At 39.5% G+C, this 15,982-nt stretch overlaps 1 protein-coding gene across 1 annotated transcript in view; it reads right to left on the bottom strand.

Annotated features, from left to right (window-relative positions):
• Positions 1-4,659: 4,659 nt before the first annotated feature.
• LOC128354928 (plexin-A2-like) overlaps positions 4,660-15,982 on the bottom strand; it is a 60,604-nt gene continuing 49,281 nt past the window's right edge. Inside the window, exons 22-31 of the mRNA XM_053315039.1 lie at positions 14,504-14,570; positions 13,966-14,112; positions 12,546-12,705; positions 11,633-11,736; positions 9,661-9,757; positions 8,852-9,051; positions 8,537-8,706; positions 6,383-6,595; positions 5,820-5,970; positions 4,660-4,755 (exon numbers count right to left, since the gene is read on the bottom strand). Of these exons, the coding sequence (XP_053171014.1) occupies positions 4,660-4,755; positions 5,820-5,970; positions 6,383-6,595; positions 8,537-8,706; positions 8,852-9,051; positions 9,661-9,757; positions 11,633-11,736; positions 12,546-12,705; positions 13,966-14,112; positions 14,504-14,570 (1,405 nt within the window). The remainder of the gene's footprint in view (positions 4,756-5,819; positions 5,971-6,382; positions 6,596-8,536; positions 8,707-8,851; positions 9,052-9,660; positions 9,758-11,632; positions 11,737-12,545; positions 12,706-13,965; positions 14,113-14,503; positions 14,571-15,982) is intronic.

A 15,982-nucleotide genomic window follows, 5' to 3' on the forward strand; every position in this document is an offset into this window, starting at 1 on the left:
ATTCTGGGCAGCAGAAGACGCTGAGGATCTGTTATACCTGGCAGGTTGCAAGCAGTGATTTCACAGAAATTAGTTTTTTACTCTCTGTCACATATTTAATGTATTTACATCAATCATGGGTTAAAGCAGAATGAGCTATTATGACAACTGTCAGGAACTGATAGAAGAATAATGGATCTCTAATGGCTGTAGTAGCTCCATAAACCTGTCTGGTACCATCCAACCACACAGTCTATCAAGAAGATATCCTGCGGCTTGCTCAGCTGACAGTAGAGGAGGTTTGAGTCCTAATGATTCTCCTCTGTACGTGTGTGTGTATGTGTGAGAGAGAGAGAGTGAGAGTGTGTGAAATAAGTAAGGGGGAATTGCTGGCTGCTGAGTATAGGCACTCTGACAAGCAAAGAGAGAAAAGGAAAGACAGAAAGAGAGGTTAGGGCCTGGCAGGTGCACAGAGGACCCTTCCATACGCTGATGACACCCCCACCTGGATCTGACAGGTATAGGTTGGGAGGGCAGGGTGCTCACAAGGCCTTCTGCCTCCTCCTCCTCCTCCTCCAGCTCCAGCTCCTCACTCTGCTCAGCTTGCCCAGAGCCCCGAGGGTTAAATATGAATAATGAATTCTGGCTTCTTATGGCAAGCGCTCAGGAGCCCCTATATGCTGCTCACATGCCATACCAAATACTGTCACATTATGTCGGCAGTGCAAGAGGCAGTTCATCACATGGAGTTGTGTCTTTATGCAATTCAAAGGGATTTATTAATTTTCTCTAGGATATTTCTTTGTTGTTTTACAAACTCGGCTTCTCTGTGGTGTTAAGTGTGCTTTTCCTGCCTTTAAGTAGTGCTACATTTTGCATTGCTAAACATAAGACTTTAAAAAAAAAAGAATTTCCACAAGCCCTGTTAGTATCAAGAGTACATTGAACTCTTTTTCATTCTATTTTTAGGGTTCCCTTTTAATGTCTGGCCTGGGACAACGGATGAAAATTAGCCCTCGAGGCTGACTCTGGCTCATTTACAGTTATTTTATTCTGTTCATTAGAGAGCATTGTCTCTATCAAATAATGGAATAATATGTAAGATAAATAAATAAACACCTTTACACCTTTTCATTCACTGCCATCGGTACATTTGTTTTTCCTTTTCTGAGGAAGATAAACGAGCTTGAAGTGATTGTTGATCCTTCTTTTGCTGACTTCAGGGGAAAAAGCTTTTCCAGTGTGTTCTGGAAACACAACGCCCTCTTCCTGCAGCTCTGTAAAGCAATCCAGCAGATGTTGATTTAAATCCGACCTGGTAGCACACTGCCAAATCTGCTGAAAGTAGAGAGACTAACCATCTAAAAATGGAGTTAATTCTTTACAGTAATTATACCGTTACAATTTCATGTCCAAAAATACTTATTTAGTGATCTTAAATTGCTACATGCGACACATTTTCATGTTTTCACTGAGATACTCTGATTATTATTTCTACCCCAAAAGCAAAATATAAATTTTTATAGTATAGATAAAAGCCTGAAGGTCTTCATTTACTACTAGAACTACAATATCCATCCAGTTAATATGGTTAAGGGGTTATAATACTCCCTATCCTCTAGGATGTATCATGATATATTGATGTTGCGGTGTAAGTGTAGGTGTCATTTTTTTAATTTAATAATACATGTTTCATCAGGTGGAAAAGAGCCTGTTACACCTGTTGTTGTATTTTCAGTACAAAACGTGGGTGTAGGCCTAACATCCTTTGTGCATGCAGCCAACAATTATGTTAATTTCTCAGTCAAGAAGCCGAACGATGGATGAAACCCTCTGGGATTTCAGTTTATCTCTGACATCACAGGCATTAGAGCCTTCCAATGAAAACTCAATAAGAGTTTAACTATTAAATTAGCATGCTAGTGGTCCACTGACATAATAAGATTAGATTATCCGGTTATGTGTGGCAAAGCTCAGATTGGCTTGAAAATGACCTCACCTTTAACAGTAGTGGCATTTTGTCCACAAAATACAAAATACAGAAACTCAGTGGCCATTGAATATGAGTCATGTAATGCTTTTTTTGGTCAGTCAGCTGTGTTTCATATTGTATAATAAAATGCAGTACACTAATGCTTTGTAAATTGGGAGACGTCATCACAAATGCATGGCTGTGCATTATAAGACAGGAATATGCTTTCCACAAGAATGAATTTTGAGGACACAAGTTTTATCTACCAGCGCTTCAATTTAGGATTTAGCCAATTCTTTAATATAGAAAAATGATGTTCAGCATTATTATTCAGAAATTTGCATCATCACAAAAGAAAGCAGGAGACAGCATTTTTTATCAGCTGCGCATTTAATGTATAACAACAGTACAAAGTGAATCTTTTGCTTGCAAAATAGGAGTGTTTTTTTATGTACAGTATTTATACAATAATATATAGTTTAGAAAACATTACAGTTTAAACATCTGACAGTTTATTGCACAACACATTTATAAATTATCATCAAACCACACATGAAACAGATGAGTTCTCTGTCATATTTCAACACTTAACAGGAAATGTATTCATTACTTATTTTATTTTATCTTGTTCTTCTAGATTAACATGAATAAAGGTCCTTTGGGGAGTACATTAACCCCAACAATACTGAAATGGTAAAAAGAGCAGCGCTCTAGAATAGACAGTTGTGGTCACTTTTGAAATAACAATGAAAAAGCCTCAAGCACAGAAAGAAGTTCATCTTTCATCGCAATTGGTGAATCACAAACAATCAAAATAAAACCCTGAATCAGCGTGATGCCTCAGACTGAATTTTTCATCATGATAAGTATTTTTAAGTTTAGATATGGCACTCTATAAATACAGCAGCAAGGAGACAACAAGCAGTCGGGTAAAATGTACATTGAAACTCAAAATTAAAAGTTGTGAATTATTACTGAAACATGGAAGAAGTCGCGATGCAAAGCGAAGATTGTGCCGTGAAGCAATTTGGCGTTAAATGAATGAACTTTACAAGGACCAGCTGCTGATCCAAACACATACAGTATATCATTATTATCATCATATATTCACTCAGCATATAAAATGTAAAGAAACACCTACTTCTCATTGAGCTGCAGGCACTCTTACAATTCCTACAAGTCAAATGTCTCCAGGGTTGGAAATTCTTCAGCTTGTTTCCTAACTGAAATTTCTGAGTTACCTTCAAAGTGGATTTATTGGGAAAAATCAATAAGGCATCAAAGCCTTCATCTAACTTAATCTTGCCAGATTACTTCACAGGAGCAGCAGGTGTTAATATCTCGTACACTCGATGCATTTCAAGTATCACGCTCAATGTAAACAATGACTGATGAGACGGGGAAGGTGGGGAAGCAGCGCTGTTGGCCAGGGTTAGGCTAATCTGATCCACGATCAGGCTCATAGCATCATTAATCATGCTTTCTGCTACAGTTCAATTTGGTCTCCACTTATCTTTGAATGGCTGCATTAGTGGTCTATAGATCATCACTGTACAAAATTTCCTATCTCAAACGGGATCTTTCTGTACAATGGCATGTATTATTAATAGCTTCTTCAGGAGCATTTAATATGAATGAAACATGAGACATATTATATTTGGCACAAAAAGTCAGGGATTGGGTCTAGAAATATCTCTACATATATTTCAAATTTGAAAGTAATGCCATCTCAGTGCTGGATTATTAAAGAGCTGGACCCTAACCTTGTCATTGACAAATTTTGCGTATACTGTTTTCAATCCCTAGCTGAAATGTAATTCAGAAAATCTTCATTAAACAATGAAACATCCCATGATGAGGAGCTTCAAGTGGAAAAGAAGAAATGAAGAATGAAGTAATGTTTCCAGAGTCTGTAGTGTTCTTTTTTAAAAAACCTCTTTAAAGGCAAAAAGAAAAAGGCTTAACATCACAAAGTTACACAACTCTGCTCCACATGGCTCCAAATGGCAATGTCACTTCAAGTCCATGATATGTACTGCGAATACGTGTCCTTCATCTTTGACATATAAAAAGTACTTTAAGTCCAAATGTGCCGTCCCATTAAATTGGCTCCTGTCTTTGTTGAGCTCCTCCAGTGAATTTTCAAGTTGAGTCATTCTTTATTAAGTGCTGTTCTCTTCAGAGCTCCAGCCATGCCACACACATATTTAGTATAAGCACCAACTACAAAGACAAACCATTACCCAGCGGAAAAGAATTGGCGGCAACCATGATGGCCCAAATCCCCTTTCTTTCTCCTCTCTATAGGAGCGTTTTTTAGAAGCCTGCTGGAGTTTCTCCTGAAAAACCGATGACATTGGATTCAAAAATCGTGCTTGGGGACGATCTGCTGTTTGATGCGGGCTCTGGTGGTTTGTTTGTGTATGTACATTTGTATGTGTGTGTTTGCATGTGTATGTAACGCTTTGTGAATGTATTGTTGGTTTGTTCATACACTAGGTCCATAAAGTTTGTGAGTATGTGTGAATGTTTATGTGCACACATGCACATAATGCATGCATGTGAGTGTAATTTGCTTTGACTATAGAGCTCATAACTCCTCTGTAACAGTATATGTTTCCATATGTGTGTCTGCATGTACAGTGTGTACATGCAGTATGTGAATGTGGTTGTATGTGTGTGTGTGTGTGTGTGTGTGTGTGTGTGTCTCAGCTCTCTGTAGACATGGCTGAGATGATCTGCTCCACTTTATATGCCAACTTCTGCTTCTGGGCCTGTTCATCCTGTTCCAGTGCCTCAGTGATCTAATACAAAAAACACACACACGAGTGTATTAACACAAAAACTGTGAAACCAAGGACATGAGGCATGTCAGTGGTCAGCTATAGAAATCATACAATTATGCATACAATAAATTAATTATGACTTGTTTGTATAATTTGATTGATCAGAATTTAATGTATACATTAGTAGACAGTACAATTCTACAACTCAGGCTGAAACAATTAATGAACTAGTCCATTTATAGTCATTTATCAGGCAAAAAATGTCATTTTTCCTGAGACCAGCCTCTTAAACATGAAGGCTGTCTGCTTTTCTCTCATATATATAAAAGTTTTGAGCTGCTGGCTGACAATACAACCCATTTGAAAATGTTGTTCTTTGAAACTGTGATGGGCATTTTTCATTACTTTGTGATATTTTTTATAGACCTAACAACTACCACTTGGGGGAAGTTTAACAAGTTTTGAAACAGTTACAAGAGAAGCATACTTTCACCATATAAATTATATAGTATGGCGAATGGTTTGGTAAACGATAGCTTATCTACACATCTAGCTGAAATGGAGCATACATAAGCATTCATTTGGAATCATGTTTGTGGCCACTTAAAGAATTCACTCTTACTTTAGCTTTATTTTGATCTTTGCCACCTTCTGATGAAGATATCTGGCTTTTGAGCTGCTGAATACTGCACTGTGTTCACCAGAAAGTTTATGTCTGCTGTTTGTTGCTGGGCAGGTAGTGTACGGGCCTATCACAGCTTTTTATTGTTAACATATGTCTGCTGCAGCTGGAAACAAAGCAGTTGAGCGAGGTGAGAGATACTGAACCAAAAAGTAAAGTTATGAGCCAGAAAACCAAATCAGTGAACTGAAAGGAGCTGAAATGCTCCAAGCTGAGGGGTGTCTGCTGATAATTCTTTGTGGGGCATCACCTCAAGCAACATATTACACATAGTCACTTGATCCACCGTTAATATTACAACATTGATTAGAGGTGCTTTAATATTTAAAAAAAAAGCTAACTTCAGCGCTATAACCTCCACAGCACATTCCCATGTTGTCGTGTGTTCACTGAGACTCACCTCTTGGCTGTACTTGCTGACGTAAGCGTAGATTTCATGGAGGGCACTGAGCACGTTGAACTCACTGGAGTGAAGGCGGGCCTGTTCAGCCAGATAGGCATTCATATCCTGATCACTGATGGCAGGCAGGCGGTTGATGTCAGCATAGTACCTGAGAGGAGACACACACACAGAGACTCAGTGTCCAAAACACAGCCATGCATACCAGTCCTTCTCTCTTCGCTTCGATTCAGCCTGTTGTGTAAAGGCTAAAGAATATGTGATGTTAAACACTGCTGTAAATCGAAGGTGTTTTTGCAGAAAAAATAAGGAAATGTGTCACTCACAGGTTCAATCATTTAGTGACGCTCACATTACCTTCAAACCAACTGCACACTGTTCTTACAAAACACAGCTTCATGTACTTCACATGATTTATTGCAATAAAATCATGATTTGTATTCATAACTTTACACAATCCCATTTATACATGAAGATTCGGTCAAAATAGCATTAGCAGGGAGATTTGCTGCATCAATCTAAGCACTCCTAATTTGTCACTTGGTTGCATTAACATTACCCACCTTTCTACCCAGCTTTTGTAATGTGGTATGTCCTTGGCGTAGAGTAGTTTGGTGGAGGGTGAGTCTTTGCCCAGACGGTGTTCAGACGTTGAGCAAGAGTCCATAAAGGTTTGGGCCACCACTGACAGACAGGCGTCCGTGATGCTGCTCTTATGGATGTCAAAGACAAACTGGGGATTCTTGATCACATTCACCCAGAAGCGCAGAGGCAGACTACAGATAAGAAAAGTTGAAACAGAAACAGAAGTATAGAGAAAGATTTTACACAGTGAAATAGTCAGAGGCAAATGCACAGAGAATTGATTGCGGCTGTTGATAGCACCATGAACTGCGTGTCATTTGCAACCTCTATCTGCCCTCTTTTCAAGGTCCGATTCACAAAAGATATTGCACTGAATGATACGACGGTGCAAACACGCCCATAAAGTTTTGTAGCTGGGTACAATTTGCCCTTGTTTTGTGTCTTGTGTCTTGTTTAAATGAGCGGAGCGGTTTCCAGTGTTTCAGGCCTTTCTCCACATTTCAGCACAGAGATTGTTCCATTTTGGAAAACTGCAAAAAGCACATAAGCCTCAAATGTTTCTTTAATTAACAGAGGTGCATAAAGAGAGCTAACCACAATCACAAACTCACTTTCATGTATTTTGCCTCTTTTACTTCTGTAGTATTTCACATCTACAATATGACATAATCTACTGAAATGTTAAAAATACAGCTATTAATGTGACTCACGCTGGTCTGTATCATGTTAGATTAATGTCTGAATCTTACAATAATCTTATTCAAGTGTCACTAAAAGGATATGGAAGAAACATTAGTAATGATCTTCTGCGTGTTGTCTACAGCTGGCTACAGCATCACACAGCAGCTGAAAGTGCATCTCCAAATTGAGAAAGAGGCTGTGAATTTACGCATTTGGCACAACAGTGGTAACTTCATTAACACCGGATCGTTCATGACCTGACTGTAATTAATGTTCTGTGTTCTGCTACACATCTACACAGGTCAGCTATTACACACAGATTGCAGCTTTATATGGTGAAATGGTTTGTAATAAAGCTGCCATTATGGATGAATTCTGAGCTCCATCAACGCTGTCGGGACATTTTTCATTTTATTCATTTTTAAGTATCTGAGAATGAGAGATAAGCCTACCAAACCAAACCCACTTGACCCCCCCTAGCTGAAGATTTCACCCTTGATATCATTCAGTATCAATTAAATATCATTCATACATCACAAGCCTGAAGATTTGAAGAGTGAGAGAGAGCACTTCAGTTACCACCAACTCTCTAAAGACGCTGATAATTTCACTCTAACTGCGTGTGGCTATTAGTGCTGGTCTTAGTGAACTGGACTATTTTTGCAACGAGGATCATTTGCATAGAAAAGGGTCCATGTTGCACCAATTGTATGAACATGATCTAGCACCAAGATGCTATTTGCTTGGCATCACAGTTTGGGGTGCATTTCATTTACAGGTGATTTGTGAATTACGTGTTGTCTATTTGTCTCATCTGTGCAGATTTAGTGGCCACAAAAGCAATCTTTTTGTGATTTTGCTCCTTGTCAATGTGCAAAATGTAATCATTTTCTCCATGTGTACAGATGTTCCCTTTTGGTTTTTATCAGTTCCTCTAATTCAATCTATGATAACAATATTTAGAATTAGTTTAGAAGAACATGAAATGATTTAATAATGTAATTTAGAGCGTTAAAACTCAATAGAATAATTGTAAAATTGTGCAAAGAGGAGTGAAGTTAAAGTATTCACAATTATATTCTTTGGATTTCTCAACGTTAACCAAGAGGTGTCATGTCAGGTTTCCAAATGTCAAAATATGCTGAGTTTTAGGAGCTTAAAGAAGACTTATTGTCTGACCTAAGGGTGCACCTTGGTGTGAAGGGTTTAATAGTTCAGAGCGTCGACTGCTTTGTTGGTGATAACATTTGAAAAAGTTCTGTAGGAAGCATGGCAAGCAGGCTAAAAAAAGGGGTTATATTGTCTCTTCCCATATAGACAAGCTCCAACACTGTATCAGAAAGCTGTACCTTGTGTTTTTTTTTACACTGACAGTATGTTCTTAAGTCAGATGGCTTTAAAGTCACAGCGATGATGATTATAATAGGTCAGGCTCTCTCTGTGTTTCTCACCAGTTGCTCTTCCAGGTATGGCGAACATCCATGTCATGGATGCCGTGTCTGTCGGCTTGCTCGTCCAGGAAATCAAACATGTATTTGATAGCTAGAGGCAGAGCGGTGCCCCGACACACAGTGCTGAACAGAGTCTCAAACAGGTCGTCCACAAACTTCTGTAGTGTGCCCTGTACAAAAAACATAAATGGAGTTAAGACTTGCAATGCTTGTGCTTATTTATTAGTACCTCATTTAAATGGCAGTTGATCACAGATGCTGCCACTGTAATACTGTCCAATATATCGCTACTGCAATATTTCTAATATAGCTCACCTTTGTTGCCAGTAGCCTCGTCAGATAGATCTCAGACACCATCTTGCTACCACGCTCCCCCTCTTTCTGGTCCCCATGGTCGTGGTTCTTGACTAAGTGCCAAACTTTAACCCCACTCTCCAGATCAGGGGTCAGCATGGGCACACGGGAGTGGGGACTGTCCGGGCTGGTTGGGGTGGAGCGGAAGGGTACATCCACACCTAGATGATCAAATATCAGATGTAAAAAAAAAAGTGTAATCCAAAACAGCTGTAAATGAAGTTTCTAAATTAAATGACTTAATGTCTGCTCAGATAAAAGAAAAGCCCTATTTGTTTTTCAGATTTGACTGATTTTCTGTCTGTTCTGTAGTACCAACTATTTGGGATCTTAGTAAATCAGGCCCTATGTGTTTTTTCTTGTCTGCTCTTTTTGTCAATTTGTCTGATATCACATAGGGTTTTTTTCTTCTTTCTCTTTTTTTCAAAAGGAAAAACAAAACACTTGAAATCCAGTAGGAATGATCAGTTTGAGCTGTTTCAAAGATGTCATTTGAATCATTTTAGATCAGTCAGGAATGTAGTTTACAGCAATCTTTTTCATTTAAGTCATCATCATCAAAAATACATATACTAGTAACAGTATTTGTCTTGATTTTGTAAAAATCGAATATTTTGGATACCCACATTGCATCTCCTTGTTTAATGTGCTATATAACAGTGTGTGCTAATGTGTCTTACAACAGACTGTTGAGTGACAGCAGCAGATGGTGCACCACTGCTGTAAATTGGCTGAATATTAAGTATTTGTATTTCTCGAAGAGTACTGACCGTATCTGCTGATACTGCGTGGGAAGCTTGCTGAGGAAGGAATGTTGAAAGAGGACATCTGTTTGGGCACCAAGGCCACCACACAGCGTTCAGACACCTGGAGGAGAAAGGTAAAGCCCGTCTATTACTTTTATCAGATTGTTGCTTGCAGCTGTCAGGTGAAAAGGAACCATGGCTAGCATCGTTTCAGGTTTAAAAAATCAGGGATTTGTGAAATTATGATTCAAGTCAAGTCTGTTTTATTTATATTGTGCCAAATCACAACAGACGTTTTCTCAGGGCGCTAGAGCAGGTCTGGACCACACTCTTTAATTTACAGAGGCCCAGTGTTCTCCAATGAGCAAGCACTTGGCGACTGCAGCGAGGAAAAATTCCCCTTTAACGTGAAGAAGCCTCGAGCAGAACCAGGCTCTAGGTGGGCAGCCATCTGCCTTGATTTGTTGGAGGTCAAGGCATTCAGAGGCTTTGAATGTCTTTCTATGGTAGTTGAGTCATAAACATCAACTTAGAAAGGAACAGCCGTGAGTTCAAGACATTCAGTAAAAGTCAGCGAGATAGAAACACATACAGTAACCCAGCATTGATCACAACAGCCTCAGCTACCACACAGAACCAACATTATCATAATCAGTGTAATCAGAGTGTTTTTCCTCAAACTTAAAGCCAAAACAAACTCAAATTAGCTAAACTTTTAAATGTATATAGAATCAACAACGTTTCAGTATGAAAAGTAGAAATCCTCTGCATAGCAATATAATTTAGTTGGGAGATATAAAAACTTGGTTTATCAAACCCTAAAAGTCGGCTTTAAACCCATTAATGATTGTTGATATATATTTCTTTAATGCTTTAAATTTGTTATTTGGAAACTGCTTGTCTCATATACGATTCAGTGGATTGTTAGCAACAAGGACAATTAACCGCTTCTCAACTTAAACTGTTAAAGAGGGTCTTATCCTTTCTAAAATTCAAGATTACCTTATCGTGTATAAAAGGCTGATGAGATGTTACCCTAATGCAGTATTACTGGAAACTAAACCTGCACATAGATTTCAATTATAATGAAATATGGACACATTTACTCGAATGGAGCTGAATGTTTTGACGTTAAAATGGCAGAGGCACAATGTAAGTCCTGGTTGTACGATACCTCTGTGTAATTGTTCCAGGTGAATATACAGCGGCTGTGTCTGGCAGATGAGGCAAGGTCACTTACACCGTGAGCTAAATTCCTGCTACTGTTCTGCATGAGCTATAGATGTAACTAATACAAATCCAGCTTCGAAATAGAACAAACATTTCCACATCTTGCAGAGAGATTAAAAATGAAAGCGCAATTTGTTTATCTCCTTGACAGATAAGAGAGAGTACTTTTGTCTCTTGTCAAAACAGGCTTTTAGTGCAGCAAATGCAGATTTCTTTTGTCTTTATTTCTGTCTTTGTTGGAACAAAAATCTTCTATGCTGAAATGTTGCCTGTAAGCGACTCGTACAGTTGGCCTAAAGCTCATAGATAAAGGAACTGAATGACAAGGGAACAGGATGACTAATCCAAGGTTGGTGACCTGTGTAGTTTGTATTTATGGCTGAAAAACAGATGTTGTAAAAGACACAGGCACACAAGTGCATGTTCAGTTGAATAAGTGTGCATGTGGCTGGGAGGTAGAGAAAAAGGTTGGCTGGGGTGAGGTGGGTGATATGAATATGAATAAGTAATGTTCTGTCCTTCATCAACAATATCTGCCGTAACGCCCTTGAACAACTGAATAATTATAGTTTGACATTTAAAAACAGGTCAAAAAAGACTGTGTTTGATAGTCTGTGTTAATTGCAAATGTAATACATTTTGGATTGAAAACAAGTAATTTGAATGTGTTTGTCTAAACCCTGTCGGGCTCTTTTTCTGGCATTATAAACCAATTAATCAAGAAAACAATCAGCAGTTTAATCAACACTTGTGTTTATTAACAGACCTGGTAGTGCATGAGTGTATTAAGTCTCTTCCAGTCGCTCTCTATCTTGGTGGTGATGTCCTCATCCTGGAGGACTACACGAGCCGTTCTGCCCTGCCGCCACTCTGTAGAGAAAAATACAATCAGCAGTAGAATGTGTGAATATAGCATTTTGTATCACAAGTGTTTGACATTTACATATAGTCTAATGTCTATCATTTGTCTTGTGCTGTCCCTTTGAGGTCATGTTGTCTTTGTGTACTGTGTAAGTTTCTTCTGTGAGACTGCAAGCTGTCATGCGTGGCAGCCAAAATGTCACCCAGACAGTTTCCTTTGTATTTCTACTTGACAATTAAAGTGAGTCTCTGAAAACAAAACACAAATGACACAGTGTCTCCACAAGAATTTAAGCTGCCCAAAGCAACAAGGAGAAACTGATCCTCTGCAAATCCCTAACCTGCAAAAGCCCCTTAAGGTATAAAACTACTAAACCGAAGTAATATCGGAGACTACCTACAAGGTATCTTATTTACTCCCTTTGAAGGTGCATGTCAGTTGGATTTGTGCCGAGTCATTCAGTATTGGATGACAAGTTGTGGGCGTAAGCCTGAGTGTAGGTGTACTGTCAGTAAGGTTTAACGTCAGTGTTGGTGAGTGTTGCTCTGATTAGGACGGTAAACAGGTATGGGGAGGGGGGTTGTCCTCCAGAAACTGGTCTTAAGCCATCTACTGATGTTGTAGCTTCAGTGAAACAACTCCCCTCACATGTCAATTGTATTTGTATAGCCCAACATCATAAATCACAAATTTGCCTCAGGGGACTTTAATGCCCACACTGACTTGTATATTTCTCCTGTCATTATTCCAACAGATCATGTACCATGTGTATTATATAGTTAGCTTACACACAATATAATGGCAACTGCAGTCTCACCTAGGTCCATGTCTGCAGCTCGTGGTCGCTGTGAGTAGGGCATGTTCTTGTATACTGCATCCAGGATCTTCTCCTTTACCTGGGTAATGGTGTCACAGTTGAGCACCTTAACAGGGATTTCTGGGCTGTTCTCATTGTCTGGGTTCACACAGCTCAGCGTCTGGGGATCAGACAGAGAGAGAGGAGGGGTACAGGGAATAAGAGAAAGGTGTTGTTGCTAGGAAAGTCCTTTCATTACCCACTCCTCACCAAAGTGTCCTGGTGGAGAGGATGTTGGCCAGAAATGTAATTTCACACCTCCAAGATGTGGCTGTGCACCTCTTGCAGGGGCATTAAACAAGTAATGAGACACAGCCTCTCAGACTCTCTGACATGGCGATCAGAGAGGTGTCATCCTGCCGCTGGCTGGCTCTGCTTTGGAGCTAAAGCCTGAGGGAGAAGATACTCTCACGGGTTGGTGGGGGAACCCAGCTGGCTTAATTGTAATGGAAAGGTAAAGGGAAGAGGTGTGTTTTGTTATACACGTGGCCTACCATGTATGAAACTTTTCAAACTCCTTACTGATAAGCGTACACAAATCGTAATTCTCTAGACTGAAGTGAATGCCTCATTATTTGTGATTATTTTATCAGTTCTTCACTCTGTTTCATTATTTATGCAATTTGCATAGCCAGACCTCTGTCCCTTTTAAGGTAGTTGAGGTCTGGAGAACTTAAAGCTTGGTAAGAAAGTTGGTAAGAAAGGGGCCGAGACACAAATTATATTATAAAGGAACCAAATTAGAGGCAACTTGCGACTTCCATCCATTAAAAACAATTGACAGCGTTCACCGTTAGGAAGCCAGTGCTCTAATAACACCTCCTGATTTGTCAGCGTCTTTGCTTGTAGGGTGAATGGGAATTTGGGGGTGATAACACGTATCTCTGATTATACTGTTATACTATCATCAGTGAAGCTCGGAGGATACACATGGCAGTCGACACCTTCAAGAGCATTAACAAGGACTGCAGTGTACAGGGAATTAACATTAGCATTTCAGATTTGTAAATGATAATAATGTAGACCAATGCAGGTTTTACTCTTACTTTGTTTGTATCTCTTGGACTTACACCTCACTGGATGAATAGTTGCATCAGGGTCTGGTTTTCTAAATTTGTTTTGACAAAACGTTCTCAAGACCTTTCTCAGGTTGACACTGTGGACATCTGGCCATGGGAGATTATTTATCTTCTGGAGTCATGTTATTGAAACTATGCAAATATTTAAAGGATTTGTAAAGCCGAGACACATGCCATGTTTCTGTTGATTTATCAAGGCTTTTAGCCAAGCGATGTACCATAATGATTACAGACTTTTAATTTTTTAGTATTATTATTATTATTATTATTATTTATTATTCTCATGTGTCTTTCTGACTCACCAGTGTCTTGTATTCAATCTGCTGTCGGATGAGCTTGTCCTCACTGAGGGAGTAGCGTGCCTCCCCAGTGATGGAGTCTATGGGTCCCTTCTCCATTTGCTGTTTGATGGCACAGAACAGCATGAAGAGAGGCTCGCCAGCACACTCCTTTGTTTTGAAAGCCAACCCAGGGATTAGAGTGGAAGGTGGGAGAAAGGAAAATAAAACATAGGAAAGAAGTGGAGGGAAGGAAAGAGATCTGTATTCATCAACGCAGACGATGAGATTCATGAAGTAGAGCATGACACATCAGAATAACAAAACAGCTTTCTCTCCCTTTGAATCGCAAAGCTGGAGATATATGTGACCCCACAGGTAACCATTATTGCTCCACAGTGTCCACGAAACACATCAATGTCAGACAGTTAAAATGACATTTACAACAAAAGCGAACAATGCAGTCTATTTCAGAATCGATGCTAATAATTTAAAGAAGCATTGTCATAGTATATCACACTGACACCTGTAGCGATAAGGTGTGAGAGAGATTTCTTTTTACCTTTAGAAATTTGTGGAGCAAGAAGGCAAACCAATTTGTCAGCATCTTCTCTGCCACTGACTCTGTTCTGCAAGACAGGAGGAAAGCACACTCATTTGTTAGCAAGAGACGTTCCACAGAGAGCTGGAGTGCTCTGATTATTCTTTTATAACTTAAGACGTAGAAGAGCCCAACATTGTTGGAGCTAAAAAACATGACATGGAGAGTTTACAGAGAAATAACATCCTTACTCAGCCAGTCAGTCTCAAAGGACACATGCTTCAGTATACCGTAGTAAAGTGCTGCTAATGCACAACATATTTGGGTCATGACATAATTGTGCAGAAGCAACTTGTATGTCCGCTTCAAGTCCTTGAAGTCTCTTTCTTCCTCACTGTGTCTGCACTTAGCTACTTAACATGTGTCCAGATGGGAAAGGTTTTTATGGATTTAGTGAAGTAAATCCATAAAATCATGTAACAGTACCTTTTAAAATTGTGCATAAGCCCTTTTTAATCAGATCCTAAGCTTGCAGCATCATATAACCACCAGCCTCTTTTCTTCCCTAAACTGCTGTCTCTCCGTCACTCTTTTCTGGTCCTTACCTGCGTTTCACCCCTAACCTGTATTGACGCATCTATTGATGGCATCCCATTAAATTTTAGTGTGTTTCCGCAAGAACAGCATGTTTGGGCTAACAAGTTCTTGTTGTACTGGCTCCCATGTGAACTCATCCTTATATTTAATGAGTGCTTCAGATTGAGAGAGCCCTCTTTTTCAAAAAAAAAAAAAAAACCCTCATGAAACATTCAGTAGGCCAGTCTCAGCACCGGGAAAACAATCGGCAGATAACCAGAGGTGGAGGGAAGAGGGAGAGAGGTGAGAGAAGGGAGGAGAGAAGAGGTGACGGGGAAAGAAACGTGAGCTACAGCTGAATGTTTCATGAGTGGCACACAGAAGATAAGTCAGACTGACAACGACTCTGCCGCCGCTGCACTCACTCTTCCCCATTAGGTTCTCTTCCTCTGCCAGTCCCTCCTACTCTCTATCACTTTTTACTGCTCCTGTCTTTCACCTGTCTGCTCAGGCACCCTGTTTCTCAGACTCGTAACGGTTGTTTCACGCCACTGAACAAAACAAAGCTGAACAGAGGTGGGCTTTCCTTTGCTGGCCTAGTTACTCATCCATCAGAAGTGCAGTAACTGGGCTGGAAAGAACAATGCACAAAGGAATTATCTATGCCAAAAGATAAGCAGCGCTGATCAGAATTGGTCAGGTTTGTGACAGAAAAGGACTTTAAATCCTCTGACCACAATGGAAAATATGGACAGAGAAAGTGAGGAAGGAATTGTTGGGTTTTGGTTCCTGACATTCAAGAGGAGTTATGTGAATGACATGAACTTGTTGTCAAAAGCAAACTTTTTAAAAAACATCTGAACTTCTATCTATGTAGTCCTCAACCTTCAAGTTTAAGCGAGCTATTCAACTTGAACAAAAAAA

This window comes from Scomber japonicus, chromosome 3 (genome assembly GCF_027409825.1).
Source record: "Scomber japonicus isolate fScoJap1 chromosome 3, fScoJap1.pri, whole genome shotgun sequence".
NCBI lineage: Eukaryota > Metazoa > Chordata > Actinopteri > Scombriformes > Scombridae > Scomber > Scomber japonicus.